The sequence below is a fragment of the Marmota marmota genome, unplaced genomic scaffold, assembly GCF_001458135.2.
Source record: "Marmota marmota marmota unplaced genomic scaffold, marMar, whole genome shotgun sequence".
NCBI lineage: Eukaryota > Metazoa > Chordata > Mammalia > Rodentia > Sciuridae > Marmota > Marmota marmota.
The window spans coordinates 609499-636097 of NW_025999880.1; the positions used below are offsets into that span (position 1 = coordinate 609499).

Below are 26599 nucleotides of genomic sequence, written 5' to 3' on the forward strand. Positions count from 1 at the left end.
TCCGCGCCCTGCGCCCGGATGACAGCAGCTCCGCCCGCACCGAGATCCACCTGCTCTTTGACCAGCTCATTTCCGAGAACTACAGCGAGGGCGGCGGCGTGGCCGCAGAGGTAGGCGCCTCGCCTGTGGGAGACCGGGAGCCGCGCTGTTGCCACGGCCCCACCCTCAGGGAACCCAGCTGGTAACTCCAGCCTGCCTCTCCTGGCTGTTCTCACCCAGCGCCCCGGATGACTTAAATCCAAGCTGGCTTGCTCCCTCCGATCCTGGCATATTCTCTGCTGTCCTCCGTCTGAAAGATTCTGCAGTGGTTGGCAAACTCTCGTCTTTCAAAGCCCAGTTTGATGATTTCTGCTCTAACACCTCGCATCTGGCACCACCTTTCCATTCTCACGCTCCACCTTCATTCTATGCATCCCAAACGCTTTTGTCAATTAAATTCATAACTACTGTTTATTTAATGTGTACTTTACCATGAACCATTCCAGGAATCTTAAAGTGTGCATAATTATTAGGTCGTTTTTTTTTGCCGATGGAAACATTGAAGTTCACAAAGATCCATTATCACGTTGTTGGCAAACAACAGCTAGAAGTGGAGCCTCAGTCTGTAACAAAGTCCCTGTATTTTCCGTTCTTCCTCTACCCCCTCTGCCTCCTCTTTAGAAGTTCTTTTCGCTATCCGAGAAATCTTTTTTATACACACCAAGTCTTGGATATCACTTAATAATTTTCTAAACACTTGAGCCACAGCCTTCTCATGCTCACAGGCAACTCAAGCTTGACAGTTTTTAAAAATGAATGTTACCTCTACACACTTTCATCCCCAATCCATCCCATCCTCCAGGACATGCAAAACACAAACCCTTGTTCTTTTCCCTTTCCTTTGACTTGGAGCCTGTCCAATCCAGATTCTTCAGAATCTCTTTCAAACATGTTTCTCAGTCCATACCATTCTCTTTGTTCCCATTGCTAGTGCCTTTGGCAAGATGACTCTAGCTTGGATTATTGCACTGGTCTTCTCTAAACTGAATGCCTTCCTCTGGTCCAACCCTTTTGCTGTGCTGCCAGAGTGATTTTTTTCTTTGGTTTAAAAAAAAAACAAAACTGCCTATAAAAATGAAAACCTGATCTGGGAATATCTATACATATGGTAAATGGTTGAAGCAAAATTGCCCAACAATTTATGCAAGTCAATATGGGGTTCAAGAAAGGAGAAGAATTTTAAAATATGCATATGTTTATATATGCAGAAAAAATCCAGAAGTGTTCACAGCAAGATAATAGTGTGAGTGGGATTAAGAAGAAGTCAGGAAGACTTTTGATTTATTTGTATGCTTTGATATTTTTGCAAAAATATGTGCTTTTCCAGTTTTCTCTCCTATCACTCCTCCTTCTGTGTCTTGTCTGCATTTCGAAGGTACTATTCTTGCTGCTGGTGTTTTGCGTCTCCCAAGTCTTTACACAGTTCCATTTTTTTTTTCTTGAAGTGTGTTTTTGATAGCTGATCTGTTTGCAAAAATTCTATTCATCCTTCAATTCATTCCAGATTCTATATAACTGTACACAATACTGAATAATCACTATTTTCCCACAATGTTTGTACTTAATTCTTTCAGCACTTAATTTAATTATTTGTGTATTTTCTGTCTCCCTCACTAGACTCTGAGCTCTTTGAGGTTCAGAAAAATGTTTGCTTCACTTTTGGAGCCCAAGGACCTAGCCTACTACCTGGCACATAGTAGGTGCTCAGAGCCTTTATATTCAGTAAACACCAATAAAGAATGATATGATTTGCAAATAGTTTCTTCTTTTTTTAATAATTCCCCAATTTTACGTAAAATTTATGTGTCGTTTCCAATTTTCCTAATGACATTGAAAATCTAGTTGGCTTCATTTTTTGATATATTTAACTTCATTATGTGCTTTTATATGCTGGAAGCCTTTCTTTAGTTATTTAATTCTATTGTCTATACATGGTAGAGACTCTGGAGTCTTTAGTTTGACAAAAATGATATTTATACTTTTTTCTTTTTTAGCACACCCTATTTTTGTGCTGTTATTTCATCTTTTTCTGCCTCACATTTCATTCAGATGTCATCTTTTCCCATTCTTCAGTATGAACATTCAGTTTAATTCTCCCATTTTCCTGTGTTTGGTGCGGGGATGGGGGTGGCTTTCACTTGATTAATGGGAATGTTACCTTTGTGTGGTTTTTTTGTTTGATTGTTTTTTTTCTTGGTAGGATGTCAGTGCTCTTCTTGTCCAAGCTTGCCGACTGGTGCCTCTTAATCAGAATCATCTTGTCAGCAAAGTGTCTCAGCTGATCCACCATTTACTAAACAGATTACAGGTAATCATGTATGTAACTTTAGGATTCAGATCATGAACTTTGAGAATAAGCAAATGCTTTTGAAATACTATATCCATAGTAGGTATGATAAACTAATCTTTTGAGACACTAGGAAAAGCAAATGCCTCAGTATGATATTAAAACAAGCGAGGCATGGTGGTGCACATCTGTTATCCCTGCAACTTGGGAGGCTAAGGCAGGAGGATCACCAGTTTGAGGCCAGCTCCAGCTACTTAGGGAGATCCTCAGCAACTTAATGATACCCTATCTTAAAATAAAAAGTAAAAATACTGGGGACTGGGAATATAGCTTAGTTAGTAGAGTGAGTGCTTGCCTCACACGCACAAGGCCCTGGGTTCAATTCCCAGCACCACCTGAAAAAAAAAAAAAAGTAAAAGTAAAAACATCGGGGATGTAGCTTAGTGAAAAGCACCCCTGGGTTCAATACCCAGTACCAAAAAAATTAAAATGATACTAAAACAAACATAACTCTGACCAGAAGAACATTATTCTGCACAATTCTAGAAGTTTGTCTATTAGAAGCATATTAGAAGTATTCCTGTTGATTCAGTAACCACTGTGTCAACCAGGCCTCCTGACCTTAGACTTTTTTTTTTTTTCGTGGTATGTACGGTTGACCAAGATACATCTCAGGATTGAAATGATCCCAGAATTCTTTCCTACCAATATTTTTTCTCTTTCCTCAAACTATCATTTTTTTAATTTATTTTTTATGTACATAAAACCTAAGAAGTAGCTTGGGGAAGAGGGTACACCAGGATAAAAAGACACCAGTTATTTATATCAAGATCTAAACTGCAGCTCCCTACCTATTTCTAGAACCTTTTCCAACTTGCTAGATAAACCCACTTTGATTTTTAGGATTAAGACTGTTGCACATGAGTACATGAATGTAATTGAGAGTGAAAAGCGTTATCAATTAGCATATGTCTACTAGGATGCTTTGGGTTCAAAAAACAGAAAAGTCAATCCTAAGTACCAAAACAATAAAAAAGAAGAAACAATTAATGCCACACTTCAAGTCCCAAAGGAAGCAGCTCTAGAGTCCCTTATTAATAAGAGATTTACTAGCATTTTTCCATTCTGCAGTCCTTAGTGTGTGTTATACTCAGCCTCTCTGATAGTCATAAGATGGCTGCCTCCATTCTAGGCATCCTATGCAAAATAACTAAATAACATTCCACAGAAACCAGATTATCCCTGTTAATTTTGTGTCTCTTTTATTTACAAATGAGGAAATTTGTCCCATAAATTCTCCAGTAGACTCTCCTGATATCTCATTGGAGACTTAAGTCATATAAACATTTCTCTAAACCAGTCTCTGAAAAAGGGAATGGAATTACCATGAGTGCTTAAAACAATGATTTCAACCTTGACTGCACATTAGCATCACCTAGAGGGCGTAAGCTTCCTAAATGATTACACTATGCAGCCACAGTGGACTTACTTCAGGGTTTCTGACCCTCGACACTATTGATTTTTTTTTTTTAACTATTGATGTTTTGAATTAAATAATTCTCTATTATGGAAGCTGTCCTGTGCATTGTAGGATATGTTTAGCAGCAATCATCACATCTACTCATTTGATGTCAATAGCACCTTTTTAATTGTAACAATCAAATATGTCTACAAACATTGTGCCAGATGTTCCCTGGTGGTCAAGATTGCCTCTGGTTGAGAACTACTAAACTAATTAGGATTTGCTAGAGGTTTTATGTGAGAGAAATGGGCATTTGAGTAGAATCAGAACTCTGCCATGAGGGAAGGAGAACATGGATGCCGATAGGTAGCCAACAGTTTCTACTACATGAGATAGGCTGTTTTCAAGTTTAGAATGTTTCAAACTGATGGGAGGTGGCTTCCAAATATTGACTAGTCTCAGGGGTGTACTTGTGACACCTATAGTCCATAACCAGCTTTCTGGCATTTGATGACTATTTGTCCTGTCATGTCCATAAATTGATAGTTGGATTAGCCTGATCTGTGCCAAGAAGATTATAAAATAAGGGGGGACAGAGATGTGCCATTTCTCATTGTATTCCCTACACCATGCTAGCAACACAGTAGGTAGTTAGCAGGCATATTTATTCACCATATATTGAGTGATTACTATGTATAAGGTAGTTTAATTGAATTAAGACAATTCAGTGTTTTAAGTCCTGTAGGTTAATATTTACAGCTATCAGTGTATAGTTAGTTCAAGGGAAAGTTACAAGGTTTTACTTTGAGTGGAGGGACTAAAGGGAGAAGTGAACGAGACCCTGGGACATGTCAAAGGCCTCTAACCTGATCAAACTTTCAAAGATTTAGAGGTGATCCTTTCGACCCCAAAAAGGTGGATATATACTCCTTGCACAACTTGATTCAGGTGAGCATAGATAATCTCTAAAAAGACAAAAACATTTTTAAGAAGTTAGATCATCTGTATTTTTTCCTCTCTCGATAGGTGATTGTTGATGAACAGAACTTGGATTTCCTGATGGGATATACTATTTCAGCTATTCATCAGTGTAGTTCCTGGACACACATGGAAATCCTTCAAGCCCTGGCAGCTCTGGTTTACTGTAATGGCTCAAAATGTCAAAAGGTAATTTTAACTGTGTCCTGATTTTTTTTTTTTTTTTTTTTTGAAAGATGAGGAGCAGAGGCTTTGGAGTCAACAGACCTATCTTTAGGTTTTTATCCTGCCATTAATTGGACATGTAGCTTTGATTTACAATCTTAGCCTTGTAAATACTTGGCACTCTTAACTGTTAACCATCATTATTATCATTACCCATCATCTGCACAGCCATGTCTAAAAAGCTTTAGCAACTACCTAGTAATGATCCTTCTGCCATTTTTTGGCATATTTACTACACCCATCTGAAGGATTTACCTAACAGCTAGTCTTTTTTTTTTTAATAGCTAGTCTTTTGACATTTAACTGCCCTTTAGTTAAAAAAATAAAATCTGTCTAAATTGTAATATTTTCCTGGAAGCTTTTCCTAAACCAACATTGACTGTTATTTTGTTGTAGTACCTTCCAGACTTGCTAGGCAAGACCGGACTCTTAACAACATTGAGTGACTTGGCTCAGTCTGACCCTGAAGTCAGGAGAGCTGCAGTGCATTGCATGGCAAACTTATGTCTCAGGTATGTGGATACAGGCAGTTTTCCCAGTAGTTAGAAGATAGTATCTCTCGGGCCCTTTTATAGATTGTTTCATCTGTCTGAAACAAGAGCAACTTAGAAAAAATATCTCAATTTGCATTTCCCAGGTTATTTAATAAGGTCATTATATGATGTGATTTTAATCAAATAAAGTTCATAATGAAGAAAAGATATATATGCTAAAAGTGATAGTCAATGTTTTGTTGTCTATTGGTATGAATTCTAGTCATATTGTCTTTTAGAAGGGTATAGTCGTACCAGTTTAAGCTCTGGTGAGATTTATCTGTCAAGGTTGGTTTCTTCTCTCTTAAGAAGATGTAATTAGTCTACAATATGCAGTAGAAAATGAACAGCACAAACTTGAATTTGTATCTAGGTAGCACAGTGGTGTATGGTGGCTAAAAATACAGGTTCAATCATGTGATTCTAACTCTACAGAACCTCTTTACATTATTTTTCTCTTAGAAATGAAAAGCAGAACTCAAAATTTCTCTTTGTCCATACTTCTTCCACTACAAATTTCTGTAATTTTTCCCTATGGAAACCATTCATCCTTCTTTATATTTACTGGAGACTGTGCCTGTGCTACAGCAGTAACTAACCGCCAAAGTGCACAGTTTTTCTAAGTATAGTCACATTCAGGGGTGTATTACAACTCTATTAGTTTCTATTACTGCTATTATTCTTTTGAAGGCACCATTTCAAAGGACACAGCCTGAGTTGTTTTCTCTATATGTGTTTTAGTGTGCCAGGACAGCCATACCTGGAGGAGCCCTACCAAAATATTTGCTTCCAAGCTTTCTTGACCACTTTACAGTCTCCAAAATCATCAGATATGGATGACATAACATTTTGCATGGTAGGTAGGACTATTGCTGATCTTACAAATTGATGTAGATATGTCTAGAAGCAAGAGTTGAACTGAGGCTGTTACCAACAAGTTTAATTTTGGCTGCTATATTAGTTTTGTCTATATATATGTATATATATATATCTACATAGAATGTTTGTAAGCCAAAAAGACTGAACCATATCTTTGGGTTTAAATTACAAGAAACCTTTTTTTATTTGTTTTGTTTGGCATTTTAGGTTTTAAAAGAAAGCTCTTCTCATTCTTTTTCCTCCTGAGTATAAAAAGTCTAGTTTCAGACTAGTACCTGATGTTTAAGATGAAAGGGAAGAAAGTAGACTTCAATAATATCTGTACTATTTTATTTCTTAAAAGAATTATATGCAAATATGGTAGTTTCTTAACATGTTTTAAATTCAGGTTGACATATTCATACATTACAGATCCAGGATAGTAAAAGTTTCTTATAGTCCCCTACTCAGATATAATCACTGGAGATGATCTGTGCTTTTAGATTTTTTTTCTCTATGTGAATGAGTATGTTTATCTTTTTAAAATAGAATCATGTTTAATATGCTGTTTTGAAACTTTCTGTATTTTTTTTTTAAATCTTAATGTCTGTGGTACGTTTTTTCAGTACCTCTTAATGTACTTCATGCTTTCTTATTTCTGTAGCTAGGAGATCTTGGGCAAATTACTTAACTGGTTAGAGCCTACATGTTCCTTGCTGAAATGGTACTAATGTAACTACATTGTAGGGTTCATGTGAAATATAAATAAAAATAGAGCTTTTAAAGTGCTTGACAGAGTACCTGCAACTGTTGTTGCTGAGTTTCACATTTAGGAGGTTAGCTTCTTAGGTAATCATTCTCATGATCATCAAATTGGATAAAAATTGCTTTTTAAAAGTTTTTCCACTATTTCAAACAGGGCTACAGTTCACATCCTCCCCTATAGGGAGTAAGGATGGAGTCCTAGAAGTGAGATTACTGAATCAAGAAATCAATCTTGATCCAGAATTTGCCTTTAGAGATTACATTTTTATCATTTACCATCTGCTTCTACATTTACACCTTTGACTTTAAGAGCTACTGAGGTTGCCATATTGGAGAACTTCCCTGCTTTTGATCTCTACTATTACTTTTTCATTTCTTATCACAGTCTTCCCACTAAATCTCTTCCTTTTTATTTTCCTTGTCCACTATTTATATATGCTGGTTTATAAGTCTGTAGTATAAGACTTCTCAAGAGTACTCTTCTAGAAAATAACTCAAAGTGATTTATCAGGTCATTTTTCTGGATCTTAACCTCTGCTTTGTGTGTTTCAAATGGTTTTTTCATCATCTAGAGACTTTTCCTCTTCCATCTTAAGTGATGCTGAAGAGTAGATCCCTGGACAACCAAAATTTATTCTGCCTTCTAACTAAGTCTCTCTTTGTCCCCCTAGTTGTTACAAAATGCATTAAAAGGCATTCAGTCACTTCTAAATGGTGGAAAAATGAAACTAACACAGACTGATGAACTTGGAGCTCTTCTAGCTGTACTAAAGGTAAGGCACTTCTTCATTATGATTCGTGTTTTTCCCATTTAAACCCCAGATGTGAGTACCGTTTCATATCATCATTCAAAGGCTAACTTTGAAGGTATCAAAAGTTCTCATATATTCTAAGAGAGCAGAATACAATGTTCATATATATAAGCATAGTTAATATTAAGAATAGATAATAGCCTCTTTTAAATAAATATACCAAAATTTAAAAATTATCTTTGAATCTTAGGAAGGAACAAGTTGTGAGATTAAATCTGAAGATAATTTAATCACAGCTTATCTTGAACCAGCTTTTACCTTATTGTACTTGAGAAAAGAGCCAGGGCTTCTGCTGGCATCCTCTGTCATGTAGAAGGCAGGTTAATTAAGACATGTGTCAGCACACTGCTGTCACTAGCTTCCAAACCTGCCAAGCAGGGGGACATGAACTCACCACTCTGAGGATCCAGCTATCTCAGCCGAGACAAAAAAAAAAAGGAGCTTTTGTGCTCACCTGAAGTCATTGCTATCTGTGACAATATAGCTTTATTAAAACTAAAATTTTAACTTTTCCCATGTGCCATTTCTTTTACCCTCAAATAGAGACAGACAGCTAGATTTAGAGACAGATGACTAAATAAAAATGATAAATTAGTTTAAAAATTAGTGGATAGATAAAATAACTGGATAAGATGATGGGATTAAATAATTAAATAAAGTTACGCTAAAATCAAACCTAATCTGATGTGGCCAAACCAGATCCAGCTTTAGGATAGATGAGATTAAGCTCTTCTTTAAGCCTTAAACTTTCAAGGTGTCAAGGTTCTGTCCCATTTTTATTACTTAATAGTCTTTAAATCTTAATCTGTTTGTGTCCTGATCCAGAGCATGCTGCATAATTCTGCTATAAGATTTATATTTATGTGTGTGTTTTCCTTATTCATCACTTTTTAGAAAGCCATGTTTCATGGACTTCCTGGACTAAACATAGAGATGCCCACGGTGTTATACCCCACTCCACTTCCTCAGTATGATGGGCGACCACCTGTCAAACCACAACAGTCAGAATCCACTGCTTCTCGACCAACGGTGGTACATTTATGTCTATTTGAATTTAAGTTGCAGATTGTTTTGAATAGTTTGCTTTGTGTATTTTCTATGATTTGCATTGCCACTGCCCCAAAAGCCCACCTTGAACTTGATTTCAATTTAAGGTACTTAGCAAAGTAAATTTAAATTTATCAGACTATTGAAAGTACAATTTAAAGCACCTTATGCTCTAAGCGGTCCAGACAGTGTAACACCTTACAAAAATAAGCATTCACTTTATATACAAAATCAAGCATTCTCATCCCCAGACTTCTCAAAACCAAGGATCAACAAATTTTTTTCTGTTAAGGACTTGACTGGTAAATATTTTAGCTCTCTGTTGCAACTGCCCACTTCATGGTCATAGTGCAAAAGCAGCCAGAGATGCCCTGTGTAAATGGAAGGGCATGGCTGTTCCAGTAAAACTATATTCACAGAAACAGACAATGGGCCATAAATTGGTAGCCCTTCTGTAGACCATTAGAAGACCACCTACCGGTCCGCACAATGTCTCTACACTTCTGACATTTACCACATTTCTCAGCCTTCCCTGATAGCTGCTGTCTCCTTCATGTTTCTGTTGGAGAACCTATAGCATACAGATATGTGGCCAAGATTTTACATCCAAAATGTAATACCTGATTAAAAACAAAAAAAGCTTAAGATTAAGAATTCTTTCATTCATTCACCTATTCAGCATTGACCAAACACCAGACATTGTGCTAATATACCATTGTGAAATATACCAACACTGGCTATTCTTAGGAGTTTGGAGGGGGAAGCAAAGATGCATAAATAAACTTCACAGTAATATTAGGATTTCTTTCATCAAAATATTCGCAGAGTATTCAAAACACATGCAGGATACCCCGTCCAAATAGAGGAGGAAGAATCTTTTAAAAGCTGTAGTGACTAAACTAAGATTCAGGAGTGAATAACAGTACAGAGAGAGGAAAGAATGTTCTGAGGGAACAAAGGTACATAAGGGAATGAGTGTGCATAGCTCATATGTTAACTGTAGGGTAGAGATTCGGGTTCATGAAGGGAAAGGGGAGGGCAAATAAATGTGCAGCAAAGGCAAATCCTAAGGGTCTTGTATAGTATGCTAAGAATTTGGGTTTTTATCTTGTAGGTGAGGAAAAAATCTTAAATAGCAGAATGATGTGATTGAATTTGCATCTTAAGAGAACCACCATGGTAGTAAATAAAAGAGTATGGGTCTGGGCCACAGCCAGTAGTCTGAGGTAGAAGTGATAAGAACCTTCCCTCTTACAGATAAGGACTTTGAAAGATAAGGACTTTTGAGAATTTGAAAGAAGGCACAGGTTTCAAAGATATTTAGATGTCAGAAAGAAGAAAGTAGGGAAAAAGAAACTGGCTTTTATTTAGCATCTTCTTCTGTGTAGCCCCAGGGCCCTAGTACCAGCAGTGTGTGTAATGGATTACCATCTTGCATATCTTAATTGGGAGAGCTGAGAAAATAGGCACTAGCATCATTTCCATAGGCTTTAATCTCTATTGAGAAGGCTGAACACTTTCACTATGCTGTTCAAGGTAGGTGCCTCATACTTACAGATCAGGAAGGTCAAGCTCAGAGAAGCTAAGTGCTTTGCCCAGAGTTACAGAGGTAGAATTTGAACCCAAACCACATGTTTTGCTGTGACCCATGGACTTCATGCCTTATTTCTTAAGTCCAGGATGGTGTGTGTGAGTACTCAGCATTGTGTCTGATGCATAGATACTAAGTAAGTGTTACTTTTTTCTTTTCTTCTCTTAGTTCTTGTTTCTTTAAACTATATGTTGGGAACATATTTAGTCATTTTCAAATGAGGAAGTACCAGTGATTTTGTTAAAAGTCATTTATAAATAATTATCATATGTATGTCTTCATTTGCTCCTAAAATCAGAATAAAAAGAAAAAATACAAAATTAAGCCAAAGAAAACCCCACAAGGAGAGGAAGAGGAAGAAGAATCTAGTAGTGAGATGGAAGCAGTCCCAGGCCCTGGCACAAGCAGAGTGAACATGCATGACAGGAACACTCGATGCTCCTCCTCCCTGGGCGTCCAAGGTTTGCCAGTAGATGGAAGTGGAACTCTGGGAAAAGAGCAGGTCTCCTCACCCTTCACCACTTCCAGCTGGAAAAGAGTCAGCAGTAGTGAGTCAGACTATTCTGATGCTGAAGGAGGCTTACAGGGTAAAATGAGGTAGTAGTATTTTGTTATATTTTTATACTTTAATATCCTAAGTTGCATGTCAGTTTATAGCTTTGCTTAAAAACCTGACTGCTACCTGGGTTGAAACTTGAGAATTCTCATTTATGTGGAGCTTTGCATTACTCTGAACTTGCTTTGTTCACTTGATCTGTCCTTGTATGTTCCTTTCCCTGTTATAGTCTTTTCTCTCTTTCTTTTTGTTGCTGTTGTTCTTGGTGGGTTTTGTTGTTATTGTTGTTGTTTTGGCCATTTTGTATTTTTAACAACTACTCTTCTTCAAAATAAGCTCAAAAATCATATTCTCTGGGAAAACTTGTTCAATCCCTCCCATTCTGGTTTAAGAGCCCCTTCTGTGTGACCCTTTGGCTTAACCTCTGCCCTAGTGTATTTCAAATGTGTTATTATTTCTTGAGCTTTCCATCAATCACCTCCACTTAGCATGGGCAGGGGCTTCATTTGTCCTCCAACCCAGCATAATGTCTGATTCCTACATGGGGTCATTCATGGGATATTTGTTGAATGGGTGGATAGATATTCTGCAGTGTTTCATGTCTAATACTAGTTTCCTAACATCAAAATGTTGCCCTCTTATATTCTATCGAGTTGTGGTTTTTGTCAGCCTTAATACCTTATTAGATAAGCAAATTGTCTTAACATGTATTGATCATATCTTTAAAAAATTTTTAATATCATGGCAACATCTTTAGGGGTTATTGTAGGTTTAATTTCTCAATGTATGATTTTAATTGTCTAGAATAAATAGCATTTCATGTTGCATTTTTAAAAAGCTGTTTAAAAACTTTTCTTCCTTATTTTGGATATGAAAGGTCATACCAAGCCAAAGTTCGCCAAGGAGCATTAGCTTGTTTTCTTTCTACTATAAAATCAATAGAAAAAAAAGTTCTGTATGGCTACTGGTCGGCCTTTGTTCCTGATACGCCTGAGCTTGGAAGCCCACAATCTGTGTCCTTAATGACACTTGCATTAAAAGATCCTTCTCCCAAGGTAAGAGCATTTAAATTCTAAGCTTTATAACAGGAAGGGAAAATTTACACATTTTGTTTTTTATCTCAGCACCATCCAATCTTAATTGAATACTGCTCTGAGTAATCCTGACCCAGTTCCTGACTTGAGAACTCCTGGACAGATAAGAGGAGATAGGAAATGGGCTCTGTGAATAGCACATTGAGGGGAATTGTATAGAGGCCACTTCTTGCCCTCAGGCTTTCTGAAACCTGAGCACACAGAGTTGTAACTTGGGTATCTCCTTTGAGCTCCACTGAAGTTGCTGTGTCTCCCCTTTATGAAAATGTTTATTATCATGGAATTTATAATAGCAAAATATGAGAAATGGCTTAAACAACTCAACAAAATTATTATGGTACATATGGTTATAAAGGATGTGTAATGCTCAGAAAAATGCTCATAGTGTTTTGTGAAAGCACAAGACATAGAATTGTGTATGTAGTAGGATCCCACTGATTTTCTTCGTATTTAAAAAAAAAAAAAATCATGTATAATAAATACTTGCTTCTTTTTTTAATTTTTTTTCCTTCTTGTGGCAGTAGGGATCAAACCCAGGGCTTCACATATGCTAGGCAAGCACTGTACAACTGAGTAATTTTTTGTTGTTGTTGTTATATCTTTATTTATTTATTTTTATGTGGTGCTGAGGATCAAACCCAGTGCCTCATATGTGTGAGGCAGGCACTCTATCATTGAGCTACAGCCCCAGCCCCAAGTGAGTGTTTTTTTAAAATTTACTTTGAGATAGGGTCTCACTAAATTTCCCAGCCTGGCCTTGCATTTGGGATTCTCCTGCCTCAGCCTCCCAATTAGCTGCAATTGCAGGCTTGTACCACCATGCCTAGCTATAAATATTTGCATATTTTAATAAGAAAAAAATTATTTTTTAAAAAGGAAAAAGATGGTTTTGTTAGCCTGGATGGCTATAGCAAGATATTTCATGATATCTTGATATTTCAAATATCTGCCTCTGCTTAAATAGGTAAGTTCCTCTCTAGAAGTTAGTCTCAATCAAATAAGGAAAGTAGCCTGCTATTTAGAGTCCCCTTACAATAAAGTATATTAAAAAGTTATGCCAAATGGCATCTGGACATCCTCAGAACTAAACTACCCATTGAAAGTGAATAATTTTAATTAAGGTTTCTCCTTAAAATGGGTAGTAATCCACAATAGATTGGAACATCTTATAATCATTTGCTTGAATAGCTAATTACTGGGTAAAAAAAACTTCTAGATGATCCTTTGGAAGCTTATGTTAGCATTAATTATACACAATAAAATTCTGTGGTACATTTCAAATACTGTAAGTAACTAGATTAGCAGAAATTTTGCAGCTCACCTGAATCAATAATAAATGGGAGAAAAATGAAAAATGAATGGTAGCAAAGATACCAGTAATGAAGCCATTCTCGTAATTAAAGGGAAAACTACTACAAGGAATTTTAAATGCATATTTGAATGCTTTTCACTAGGGGGAACTGCCAGTGTGGCCAAGAAGATGTTGCTGTGGGGCAAGTAGAAGCCAAGTTAACCACTAACACTCCAACTGCCTAGCTAAGGGAATGAGAAACATTCAATCTTAGGGGATGAATACAGAAAGGCTATGAGGTCATATCTGATGAAACTGAGTTAATTGAAATAATTTATAATCTTTTAAATGTTTACATTTAAGCCAGGCAGTGACTCACACCTATAATCCCAGTGGCTCAGGAGGCTGAGGCAAGAGGATCACAAGTTCAAAGTCAACCTCAGCAACTTAGGCCCTAAGCAACTTAACAAGATCCCGTTTCAAAATTTAAAAAAAAAAAAAATGTTAAAAGGGGCTGGGGATGTGGCTCAGTGGCTAAGCACTCAGTTAAAAAAAAAAAAAAATTTACATTTGACTTAAAGTGCTTTACATTTGGCACAGTGGTCTGTCTTATCCATCTCCTGGATTCGGGTCCCCTTTAGACATGTTCTTGCTGTTTATGTTCAGTGTTCACAAGAAATATGGTAAGAAAAATGTACAGAAGAAATTCTTGCTTCTGGAGATGTGCTAGATCCCGCTTAAAGCCCCATGCAAGTCCTGGAGAAGCAGAAATAACAAGCCATCCAAGAAAAGACAATGGAAATTATTCAGTTTAGTGTAATGGCAAATGGTTATACTCGAAATTTTTATAAAATATTAGCTTGGCAGGGTCTAAATAAGTGGTGATTATTGTCCAAAATGAGGTTTGGAGCATACCTCTGCAAACTGATGAGAGTGTAATTAATTGTGCACCAAGCCACATGCTGGAAAAGGTTTGCAGTAGTTGATGTTGATGAGAGAGGTTCTTAGACTTCTAGAAACTTTGAGGAAAAAAATGGAAACAGATGTGCTGAAAATCTTTTTCTAGTGAGAAATAGAAGAAAAAGTGATTGGAGTCTTCCAATTGGAATACAAACAGTAGATTACTTTCAGGAAATTGGAACTTGAAATGCTAAATCAGTTAATTGGGAAGGAGAAAATTGAGAAATTTTCTTTAGGATTTGGTAATGTGATAGTACTTGGGAAGTTATGTTTCCGTGTAGGAAATGTGCTTCAGAATGCACATTTTATGCTTCCAGCAGAGACAGAACAAATTATCAATAAAAATAACATGACTAATGTAAGAATTTCTTCTGTACAATTTTCTCAGGGATTATAAAGGCATATTATGGAGACACATCAAGAGTTTGGCCTAAAGAACAAACTAAAGGGCAGACCTTTCTTTTAATACCTTGGGAATTATCCTGACTTTCAAATTCCATCATGAATTTTTATTTCTCTTTGAAATAACTATGAAAAGTGGATACAAATAAAGTCTAGATAATAGCATAACAAGATAAGAAAATGAAAAGGTTAGAATTTTAACTGTTATGGAGTAATAAGTAATCAGGTTACTTTTATATGCCCAACTAGGAACAATTAAACTTTACTTGAATGTCTCCAAATCTACTAGCCCTGTCACAAGGTTCAGATACATTCACTTTCAAGACAACCAACTTTGGAAATGTAATCCATAAAAAAATAACCCTGAAACATGTGAATAATAATTAGTACTTGAGTCTGAGGCTATATCTCAGTGGTGGGGTGCTTGTTTAGCATGAACAAGACCATGGGTTCAATCTGTATCACTGAAAAAAAAAATTAATATTTGGACAAAGCCAAAGAAGAGAATAGCTTGGTTCTCTGCATGGAAACCTTAATAGGACCTACTCTCAGGAGAGTTGTCGTCTTTATCAAAAGTATTTTGAGAACTTACAAACATAAGAAGGAAGAAAATTAAGATTGACTGAACTATTTCAGCAAACATTTCTGCTATATTCTAAAAGCAAAAAGGTGGGTGGCGCTTTTTTATTTCATTAACTTTAGACAAGCCTTCATGTCCAAGGAGGTGAATACACACTGGCAGAACTATGCACACTGATGTTTATAAGATTGAAAAGTCATCCATCATTATAAATATTCAGACAGTAAAGCATAATCAACAAAATGAGCTCTCTGGAGAGTTGTACCTATTATGATTTGCTTGTACACCAGTAATTTCTGCTGGAAGTGCTGATTGGAACTGGTAAACAGGATATTATGTATTGATGTGAGAATAAATGAAGCAGAACTTGAACCAGATTCAGTATCATAAGTAACAATTTTATGATAACAAAGATACATTAAACAGGATTTAAAGGAAATTAACTCAGAACTATAAAAAGTATCAAATTTTCTATGCATTTTTATACCTCAGTGGGAAAAAAATGAACAAGTTTCAATAACATCCCTTTTGTTTCCATCTGTGATAATCATGGATGTTTTCCTCCTTAAGATACCGAAGTTAATTGAGCGACAATTTTTTGTCTTTTTGAACATCAGTTCATTTCTTTTCACAACTTGATTTTTAATTTCATTTCGTTTGTGAGCTTCTGTAATTGTGAGTTTTAATTACCTTCCAAAGAAATGAAGTTTTAGTATAACGTCTATCTTTTTCAGGACAGACCAGCCATCCAATCATCAGTTGGCAAACTATGAACTATAATCAAATCAAATCTAGCCCACCACCTATTTTGTATGACCTACAAGCTAAGAATGATTTAGATGCTGTTAAATGTTTTTTTAATAATTATAAGGAGAATAAAATTTCATGATATGTGAAAAATATGTGGAATTCAGATTCCATTATCTGTAACGTAAGTAAAGTTTAATTGGAACACATCCACATTTATTCCCTTACACAGTGCCCATTCTACCAGAGCGGAGTTGAGTGGTTGTGACTGAGACAGTGTGACCTACAAGTCTAAAATATAAAATATGGACTATGGCCCTCTACAGAAAGAGTTTGCCAGCACCTGATCTCAGTTCTTGGATCAGCTAATTTGTGTTCATGGTCTTGCTCCTCACACATAAGCACAGTTTTCTAATGCATCGTCAGTCCCCTAACTTAAGTGGGCGTGTGTAATTCTGAAGACTCATGCTACATATTTCACATTTGTTTTCAGAGCAATAAATCTTTAGATTTTTTTTATGATGCCACTCTTCAAAAGACCTGAGAAGTGATTTATTATTTGGTTATTTGAAGATAATATAGTTGAAGGCTTTCTGGAAAACCTTTTTGTTTACTCCAAATTCAGATTATGTTTGTTTCATGTTGAGTCAATATTTAGATTAGATCCTAGAATTGTAACATTGATTCTCTGCTTTGAAAAAAAATGTGACCCAAAAGTGTTTAATTGGCATTTTGGGGTGAACTGGCCAAAGAGGGCACAGTATCTTTTCTGTAGTAATAGATCTGCATTTGTTACCTATATTCTGTTTTGGTTCAGTTGGCTTTCATTTTTTTTTTCATGTCTGAGTTTTAGTACCACAAAATCATCTGAGGACCAGTTAAAAGTAATCTTTTAACCTTATAAAGAGAATCTTGATTCACGAATACTTTCCTGACATACAATAGCCCATGACTGTTTTTATTTTGTTTATCAGATATTCTCACTACAAGCAATATTATTTCTTACACATGAGAGTGTTTCTAAAAGTTGGATCACTTATGGTGCTCGCTGAGTATACACTAGATCCTGCCGTCTTGTTTAACTTAGAGCACTTAGATGCTTCAGAATAGAATATAAAGCAGAATGTTCTCAGGAAATTTGATACAAAATAGGCTCTTAGGTCATGCATATTTTTCCTACCCTGTGGGTTCTTTAGTTCTCTCTTTTTAGTTGGCTGTATGCTGAATAAACTAGGCCTCTATCTTTAAATTATTCTCATGTTTAGAATTTCAGGGTTTTGTGTTATAGTGTTACTTATGTTTATGCCTTACTATAAGAAAACCTAATAGCAATGTGATTTAAGGTTCATTTTTAGATGTGGGGTACAAAGGGGCTAGTTCATGGCTGCTTTCAGGACTTGATAGATAATCTCATTGCCTTTAGTCTTCTTGTTAAGATGACTTAAGTACTTTGAACATTAAATATATGTGGGAAAAAGAGACTGTGGCTCCTGATTTTTAACTAACGAGTGTGGCCATCCTGAAATTTCAGACACGTGCCTGTGCTCTGCAAGTGTTATCTGCTATACTGGAAGGCTCGAAGCAGTTTCTGTCTGTTGCTGAAGATACCAGTGACCACAAAAGGGCTTTCACTCCCTTCTCTGTTATGATTGCTTCCAGCATTAGGGAGTTGCACAGATGTCTTTTGTTAGCTTTGGTGGCAGAGTCGTCTTCACAGACCCTAACTCAGATAATTAAGGTAAATGTTCCAAGGTACCTGTGAGTTCCAGAAAAGGTTTCTCTGGTTCAGTGTTGTATAATATCTTACATAGTCCAAAAGTAACTTAACCTAAGAATATAACTAAATAATAAATGTATTAAAGATATCCTATTTGGAAGATTGTACCTACCTGTCTGATGTAACCTATAATATCTCTATGTCCAAATAAATGATTTGCTAAAAATACTCTTTTTGCTTTAGTATTAAGTTGTACCAATGTATCAAATTTTAAACAAGTTATTTTTTTATTTTTTATTTATTTTTTTTTTTTAGAAAATTTTTTAATATTTATTTTTTAGTTTTTTTCCAGCAGACACAACATCTTTGTTTGTATGTGGTGCTGAGGATCGAACCCGGGCCGCACGCATGCCAGGCGAGCGCGCTACCGCTTGAGCCACATCCCCAGCCCATAAACAAGTTATTTTTTTAAAGAAAAAAAAAAGAAAAGGATTTTCCTTAAGCATAAAAGATCTTTTAAACTAAGTGCTATGAAATTTTGTTTCTATGCTATGATTTAGTCAGGCCTATTGATGAGCTATTTTTTTGTGATTTACAGTGCCTTGCAAATTTAGTATCAAATGCCCCTTACAACCGTCTGAAACTCAGCCTGTTGACCAAAGTCTGGAACCAGATAAAACCTTATATCCGCCACAAAGGTTGGTAGTGTTTTAAAACCAATTACTTCTTTATTCAGTCAAATGGAAAATATTAGTAAATTTTTTTAAAAAGTATTCAGAGCATTTTTGCAACTCTTAAGAGATCTCTACTTTTTCTCTTCAGCTTTTCACAGCTACCAGTGATGTTCTACTTTTTCCCCCTCAAACCCCTACAGAAGAAAATGAGATGGAGAATGAATTGTAAAGTTTAATGCCCCTTTGATGCTTCATGGCAGTGACTAGAGTGTTCCTTTAGAATTAGGAATGAGCCAAGTGCAAGTGGATTATTAGCTTTAGGCATAAGTAGAAAATGGATGAAAGGACAGGCAGATATCATCATCTTCTTGGAAACAAAAATTGGAATATAGAACATAACTTCTTTAATGTTATCTCTTCTGAAGGCTCAGATAACATCCCTGAACTTCAGATCCCAAGTGCAGAGTCTTATTTCTTATTTTCTATTTTACTCTGTTAAACTGAAAATTTTGCAAGCTTTCAGATCAGAACACGTTTGGAAAAGATGAGTTTTTGTGTCAGAATTGTCAGAATTGTAGAGCAAGAAGGAAACAGATGTTTTCTGTGACATCGTGGGAAGAACACTGGTTCTAGAGTCAGTCTGAGAGTCTGTAGCACACTCCCATTGCCATGGCCCTTACTGAGCCTGAAATTCCTAACAGCAGGAATTATACCTACTCTATAAGATTTATATATGTTGTAGGTGGACCAATACCTGTATTTTATTTTATTTACTTTTATATGGTGCTGAGGATTGAACCCAGTGCCTTCACACATGCTAGGTGAGCACAACTACCACTGAGCTACAACTCCAGCCCTCCATAAGACTTTTATGAGGCCTAAGTGAGATCCTGCTGTGTAGACTAAGTTCAGTCCACTCCTTAAACCAGTGTATAAAGCAGGACTCAGAAAGATAAAATAAACTCCTCCTACCTTAAGACCTCTCATCACTTTTAGTGGCAAAAAGATTAAAAGAACCCAAATTTTCTCAAGAACTAAACAAATGGTAGAGATATTTCATATTTATGGATAGGAAGACTCAATATTATCAAGATGTCAGTTCTTTCCAACTTATCTATAGATTCAGTACAATCCCAGTCAAAATACCAAGTCATTATTTTCATGTCAACTGATTCTAAAGTTTATAAAAGGAAAAAAATCCCAGAGTAGCCACATAGCACTGGGTGAGAAAACAAAGTTAGAAGGATTGACACTACCCACCTTCAAAACTTATTATAAAACATTAGTAACTAAGTCAGTGTAGAATTGGGAAAAGGATAGACAGATCAGTGGAATATAGTAGAGAGCCAAGAAATAACCTATGTTCATATAATCAACTTCTCTATGACAAAGTAAGCAGAGATATTGTTTTCAACAAATGGTGCTGGACATTTTAGCCTTAATGGCTTTTTTTAAAAATTCTGGGTTCATTCAAGTTTTGTGCATTACATTCAGTTATTGTATCACTTTAGTCTTTGTTAATTGTGTGGTCCCTCCACCCTTTTTTGTTTGTTTTTCATTATACTGATTTTTTGAAGACTCCCAGTCAGTTGTCTTATGGATTATGTAATATTTTCTCAGTGTCAGATTGTTTCTTTATGATGTTGTCCCATGTGTTTCTTACGAACTTGAAATTAGGTCTGGAAGTTTAATTAGACCTAATTAAACAAGGATCTAATAATTCTTACCTACCTGCAGAGGTAACTGATCCTTATGAGAGTGGTTCCTAAGGTAATAGGCTCTGACTTTCCTTTGACAGATGTCAATGTCCGTGTGTCAAGTCTCACACTCTTGGGAGCTATAGTGTCCACTCATGCACCTTTACCTGAAGTCCAGCTACTTCTGCAACAGCCCTGTTCTTCTGGACTCAGCAGTAGCAATTCAGCAACTCCTCACCTCAGCCCTGCTGATTGGTGGAAGAAAGCCCCTGCAGGATCCTCTCTGGAAGAAACATCAGTTAGCTCACCAAAGGGGTCTTTAGAGCCCTGTTGGCTCATTAGACTTTGTATTTCCACTGTTGTACTGCCCAAAGAGGATTGCTATTCAGGTGGGGATACTGGCTCTGCAGCAGGAAGCACTTTTGAACCATCTCCCATGCGACTGGAGGCCCTACAGGTAGAGATTTCATTTCCTCCTTTCTGAAAGGAGGTGGTCATTCCCTTTTCATAGGGTGACTGTGAGAAGTAGGCATATAAAATATTGTAAAAACAAGCCACATTGGGGCTGAGATTGTGGCTCAGCGGTAGAGTGCTCGCCTAGCATGGGCGGGACCTGGGTTCGATCCTCAGCACCACATAAAAATAAATGCATTGTGTTGTGTCCATCTACACCAAAAAATAAATATTTAAAAAAAAAAAGCCACATGACATTAGTGGGAGTTGTGTTTTAGCTGTGGGTGGTTTATTTTGGTATTTTGATCAGGTTGCAGGGGGGCTTTGGTTGTAAAATATTGTAAAAGCTATTGTAGTTATCTCAGGTATTATATGATAGGTGGGACAGATGGGTGTAATAGGTATAATAGTTCTGAAAGGAATTATATGATTAATCTTGGAATTCTGCAACTTAAATCTTTAATTTTCAATAAATTCTCTCATTTTGCATCTGCTTAATGAAACAAAATAAATACTCCTTCAAAGGAATATACTTTTAACTCTGAATAAAAGTATTTGCTCTTTCTATTCTCAGATGTAGTCTAAGACATAGGCTTAGAACTGCTGCTGATTATTTGGATAACATTAAATATATCCTTTAACCTTTTCAGCCTTAGTTTCTTCAGCTGTAAATTCAGTTAATACCTACCTCAAAGGATTACTCAGAGACATGAGATAATATTAAATGAAAAACAATAATAAACTATAAAGCATCATAGAATTATGATATAGTTACTTGATGTTAGCAATAAAATAAAGATTTTGATTGTTTTTCATTTCATTCACATCAGATTTCAGTCACCTGATAAGTGTAAGTGATTTCTCAAATATTGAAATTGTTTTCTAGATACTGCAACCTTGCATTCAGATTTTTGAGATTAATTTCCTGCTCTCTGCGTAGGTGTTGGCTCATCTGGCAAGGGGCTACTTTTCTGTGGCTCAGGTCTACTTGATGGAACTTGGAGAGGTGATTTGCAAGTGCATGGGAGAAGCAGATCCATCCATTCAGCTTCATGGAGCCAAGGTAATTTTCATTAGAAGCCAGATTTCTTAAGGAGTCGTCAGGTAAAGAAGCTATACATTCCTCTATTTTCAATTCTTACCTATAAACCCAAAGAATTGTTTTGGTATTAAATTAACAACATATAGCTATTGATTTTTTCCTCAAAAGAATGCCTCTTTTATAAGAGTTAATGAGAAAAGAAGGAAAATCGCTTAGAAATTATTTTTCCTTATGATTTGAAGTGATCTCCAAACAGAAGTGAGCTGATGTGTTACCTCTGTAGTTCTAATGCTCTGCTTTGACAGTTATTTCTTTTACCTCGGCAGCTTCTGGAAGAACTGGGCACAGGCTTAATACAGCAATATAAACCAGATTCTACCATACCACCTGAGCAGAGAGTACCAGTCTTCTTGGTAAATGCATATCTATTCATAGTTCTTGCTTTTCTTAATGCTTCAGTTACAGTTTTATTTGGCACCTCAGTGATAAAGTGGAATAGATAATATTATTTCTTCCAATGTCACAAGCTATGGTTTATAATCTAGCATGACATGAAACTAACATGAATAGTTTTTATTTGTAATTCAGTATGTAGTAGGATTATACGTAAGGTTCAACCAAGAATAATAAAACCAGTGTTTCTTGTGCATAAAATGGTGGAAAGATTTTGAATCAGAAGGCATAAGATCAGATTTGGAGAGCATCACTTAATGGATGTGGGATTATAAGCATAGTTTCCTCATCGTAAAGAGGAAGGATAATCCTTAAATCATAAGATTGCTGAAAAAGTGAATGAAATGTAAAGGTGCTGGCACATAGTAGGTGCTCAGTGAATGTTAATTTCCTTAACCCCCAATTATGGGGGAAACCGTGATTACTATAAAAATCCTGTGATCTCAGGTTGTTTCTGTTGTCCCTACACTGTGCCAGTTATTTGGATGAGGCCACCATTAAAGGTTTCTTCTATTCAGTGCCAAAAGCAAAATCAATTCAGTGTTAGTGATATTTTTTCCCTGTGCCCTCTTCATCCTGCCCCTTCTTTTCCCTTCACAATTTCCATCATCCTTCGAGTATATAAATAATGTCTAACCCTCCTCCCTTCTCGGGGCTGCCATTAAAGATTTCATGTAACCATTCACAGAGAGATGAGATGAGGTTTGCTATCAGACAGAACTAGGTTCGAATCCAAACTTCTCTCCTTGCTAGAAAGTGGCTTTGGATGGCCTCTTAACTGTTCACACTCATCTCTAAAGAAGATAGACTTTCTATACTACTTATCTACTACTAAGTAGTAAATCAACCCTAGCCATGTAGCAACTTTAAGTGATATACATTTATTTTCTCACACGGTCTAGCTTAGCCATGTGGTTCTGGTCCAGGTCTCATGAGGCTGTGGTCAAGATGCCGCCCAGGGTTGCAGTCAACTTCAGCATGCCAGGGTTGGAGGCTCTTCTTCCAAGGTGGTTTGCTCATTTACCCAGCAAGTTAGCATTGGCTTTTGGCAGAAGGCTCGCTCAGTTCCTCCCCCATAAGGACCCCCTCCACAGGGCTGCTTGACTGTCCTGTTGAATGGCAGCCCGCTTCCCTCACAGCAAATGATCCAAGAGGAAGAGCAAGATGGAAGCTGCAGAGTGTCTTATTCCTAGCTTCAGAAGCTTCACATTGTAACTTTCACAGCATCCCTTGGTTACTAGGTCAGCTCTATTCAGTGCAGGAGGGGACTGCACAGAGGTGTAAACATTAGTAGGTGAGAATAACTCTGGGTTACCTTGGAGGCTGGCAACCACACCTGTCTACATTATAATGGATTGGAGTAGGGAGGGCCCAGACTGGGCTTCCAGGAGCTGAAGTAGGAGGAAGATATGACTATTGCATGAATATACAGCAAAACCCAGGCCCATATATATAGGACAGAAACTGGGGTTACCAAAACCACAGGTGGATTTGCAAATGAATGCGAAATACCAGGATTTTTATAAAGCATGGAAATAAAAGCATTCAGATGCCTACCTGAGGGACTTTGAAGTGATATAATTCTTTGAAATGCTGAAAAAAGAGCCTATTGCCCAATTTAAGAGTATCCACTGTGTAAGAACTTTTAAGAGTGTCCTGTGGAAGGAACTTTGCACACAGTATCATTATCACAGACTACAACATAGATATCTTTGCCCCATTTTATTGAAAAAGAACCAAAGTTTAGATAGGTTAAGTCACTTGCCCAAGGCTGTAGACAGGAAGCAGCAGCTGCAGGACTTATGCAACTCAGCCTCTGGATCCTGTGCTCCTTGATCTAAAATACATGGTCCCTGGACTATTTTGACACCCTGTGTCACAGGGGATCAGGTTGAAAGAGCCCTAACTAAATGTCGGTTTATCTGGATTCTAGTTGACCTCTGCTGCCTATTAACGAGTTATAGTATCTCATTGTGCCTCATATTCCTTGTGTGAAAAAAGAGATGTAAGTTATGCTGAGGGTTAAAATCAGTTGAAGTACTTCAGGCACTTAGAACAATGCCCAGAATGTGATCAGCTCTCTGAAAACCATTAGCTGTTTTACTGTCATCTTCATCCTTCTCAGTGTCACACTGTGGCTGTCTGACTTCATTCCACTGTAGTCTCTTAGTCAATAAAATACGAGGATTTGATTAGTTGTTTTCTAAAGTCTTTTTTATCACCATGGAGGAACCAATGAAGCATTTACAGAAAGCCAGTACCTTAAGGAAACATGTCATAGCTAAGGCCACATGTGGTAGGCTTAGCTTCACTTGGTTCCACTGTGCATCTCAGGCTGTAGTTCTAACTGTGCCTCTTTCAGGTGGTGATGTTCTGGACTGTGATGCTAAAAGGTCCTTTACCTCGAGCCCTGCAGAGTTCAGAGCACCCAACTCTCCAGGCGAGCGCCTGTGACGCCCTGTCTTCCATCTTGCCCGAGGCCTTCAGCAGTCTGCCGGTAGCTCAAGCCATTTTCTTCCTCTCATACTGCCCTGAGCATCACAGTTCAAGTTTGATTCTTTTTTATTTTGAAATATTTTCAGTGTTATCTATAAGGAAGAGGGATTATTGTATTTGAGTTTGGCGTGGAGGGCAGTGGGAACAACAAACGGGAGAACTTTTAATCTGTCAGACAGCTGTTTCTCCCGGTGCTTTAGAAGGTGGGCGGTAGAAGAGTTAGCACAGCTGCAAAGGCAAAGAGATTTCAGAAAGATTTCCTGCCAGAGTTTAAAAGACCTGGGCTTAAATGCTGGGTCTTTGTAGCTCTGGGACTGTCTTAACTTTTATAGAACTTAATAATATTATCTTAAGATGGGAGTCATGTGAAAAATAACATAAAAGTAGGTGAAAATATTTAGATATGATGCCAACACATGGTATTTGTCCTAGCCCATTTGGGCTGCTAAAATAAAATACCATAAACTGGGTGACTTTTAAAAAACAGCAATTTATTTCTCAGAGTTCTGGAGGCTGGAAGTTCTAAGATCAAGGCATCTACAGAGTTGGTGGTGTTAGGTGCTCAATCTCTGATTCATAGGTGGCCCTGTCTAGCTCACGGGGTGGAAGGGGCAAGACAGCTCTTCAGGTCCTCATTTAAAATGGCATTAATCTCACTCACGAAGGTTCTGTCCCCATGACCTGATCACCTCCCAAAGGCCCTAGGACCTATTACTGTCACCTTTTGGGTAAGGTTTCAACATATGAATGTGGCAGGGGCATAAACATTTAGACCATAGCAGTATCCAAACTGCTGCTTTTCTTTAATCTTCAGCAGAATTTGCATCTGTTTTTATTTATGTAAATTAGCTCTTATAAAAAATGCAAGTTTAATGGAATAAAAGGATAAAAAATTGCCTAATTCACACAGTAGAAAGCTTGGATGTGATGAGATGCTGTGTGTGCCTTGCACAAAGTGGATTCTCAGGTCAATGTTGAGTCTGAATGGAACCTGCGCTAACACAGGGTAGCCTGCCCTGAGATCACAGTGCATTCAGCTCCTGAATATGAACAGATACTTCATAGTCATTTTGGGGAAACTTTGGCTCATAATTATTTCATTTTGCTTTTCCCTTTGTCACCCTTCTCGTTGCAGAATGACAGGCAGATTTTGTGCATTACAATGCTACTCGGATTGAATGACAGCAAGAACCGTTTAGTGAAAGCTGCGACATCGCGGGCCCTTGGAGTCTATGTGCTTTTTCCTTGTCTCAGACAGGTCAGAGTGAGCTCATTTAGCTCTTCTTTTTCTATTTATAATCCATATCACCACTTGTTTGTGGATATAAAGCTCGTGAGTTGGGCAGTAAAGGAAATTAACTTTTTTTGTAATCTGATTTCTTTAATTGCTACAAAATTTTGGTAATGCCTATAGTTCATTTATTTCAAATTACTTAGCACACCACCTGGGACCTAGGTATTCAGTGAATGCTTATGAGTGGCTATGAGACAGTACCATGTGATAGTAATAATTTAGAAAGCTGATGGTTTTACTAAGAAAGAAATGAAGTTCTCCATCACTCTTATTTGTGATCTTCTCACTGAGAAGTTTCTAGTGAATAGGGTGTGTTTTGGAAATGTATTTTATTGTCAGAACAACACTTCCTGAAGAACAGAATTCACAGATAACTGTCACAGGCCAGGTTGTAAGGCATTCACAAGAGCTCAACCACAGTCTGATTGGGTGTCCATGGCATGAGTATCTTGAGTATCCAAATTGTAACATTAATAAAATAGTAAATGAATTGATTGAGTAAATGAATTTTGATTTTGAATCAAATTTTGCAATAAAGGTTGTAGC

The 26599-nt window shown here is 37.0% G+C and overlaps 1 protein-coding gene across 3 annotated transcripts in view; it reads left to right on the top strand.

Annotated features, from left to right (window-relative positions):
- The window catches only part of Heatr6 (HEAT repeat containing 6), a 33088-nt gene that overhangs the window by 127 nt on the left and 6362 nt on the right, over positions 1-26599 (top strand). The window contains exons 1-16 of one of the 3 annotated variants that reach the window (XM_015495327.2): positions 1-110; positions 2240-2347; positions 4815-4955; positions 5388-5503; positions 6266-6380; positions 7819-7920; positions 8854-8991; positions 10896-11194; positions 12031-12208; positions 17759-17965; positions 18543-18642; positions 20417-20772; positions 21709-21831; positions 22137-22223; positions 24626-24760; positions 25895-26017. The exon at positions 1-110 is cut by the window's left edge and continues 127 nt beyond it. In XM_015495327.2, the coding sequence (XP_015350813.1) occupies positions 1-110; positions 2240-2347; positions 4815-4955; positions 5388-5503; positions 6266-6380; positions 7819-7920; positions 8854-8991; positions 10896-11194; positions 12031-12208; positions 17759-17965; positions 18543-18642; positions 20417-20772; positions 21709-21831; positions 22137-22223; positions 24626-24760; positions 25895-26017 (2438 nt within the window). The remainder of the gene's footprint in view (positions 111-2239; positions 2348-4814; positions 4956-5387; positions 5504-6265; positions 6381-7818; positions 7921-8853; positions 8992-10895; positions 11195-12030; positions 12209-17758; positions 17966-18542; positions 18643-20416; positions 20773-21708; positions 21832-22136; positions 22224-24625; positions 24761-25894; positions 26018-26599) is intronic. The other 2 variants (XM_048787866.1, XM_048787867.1) reach the window with 2 other exon arrangements.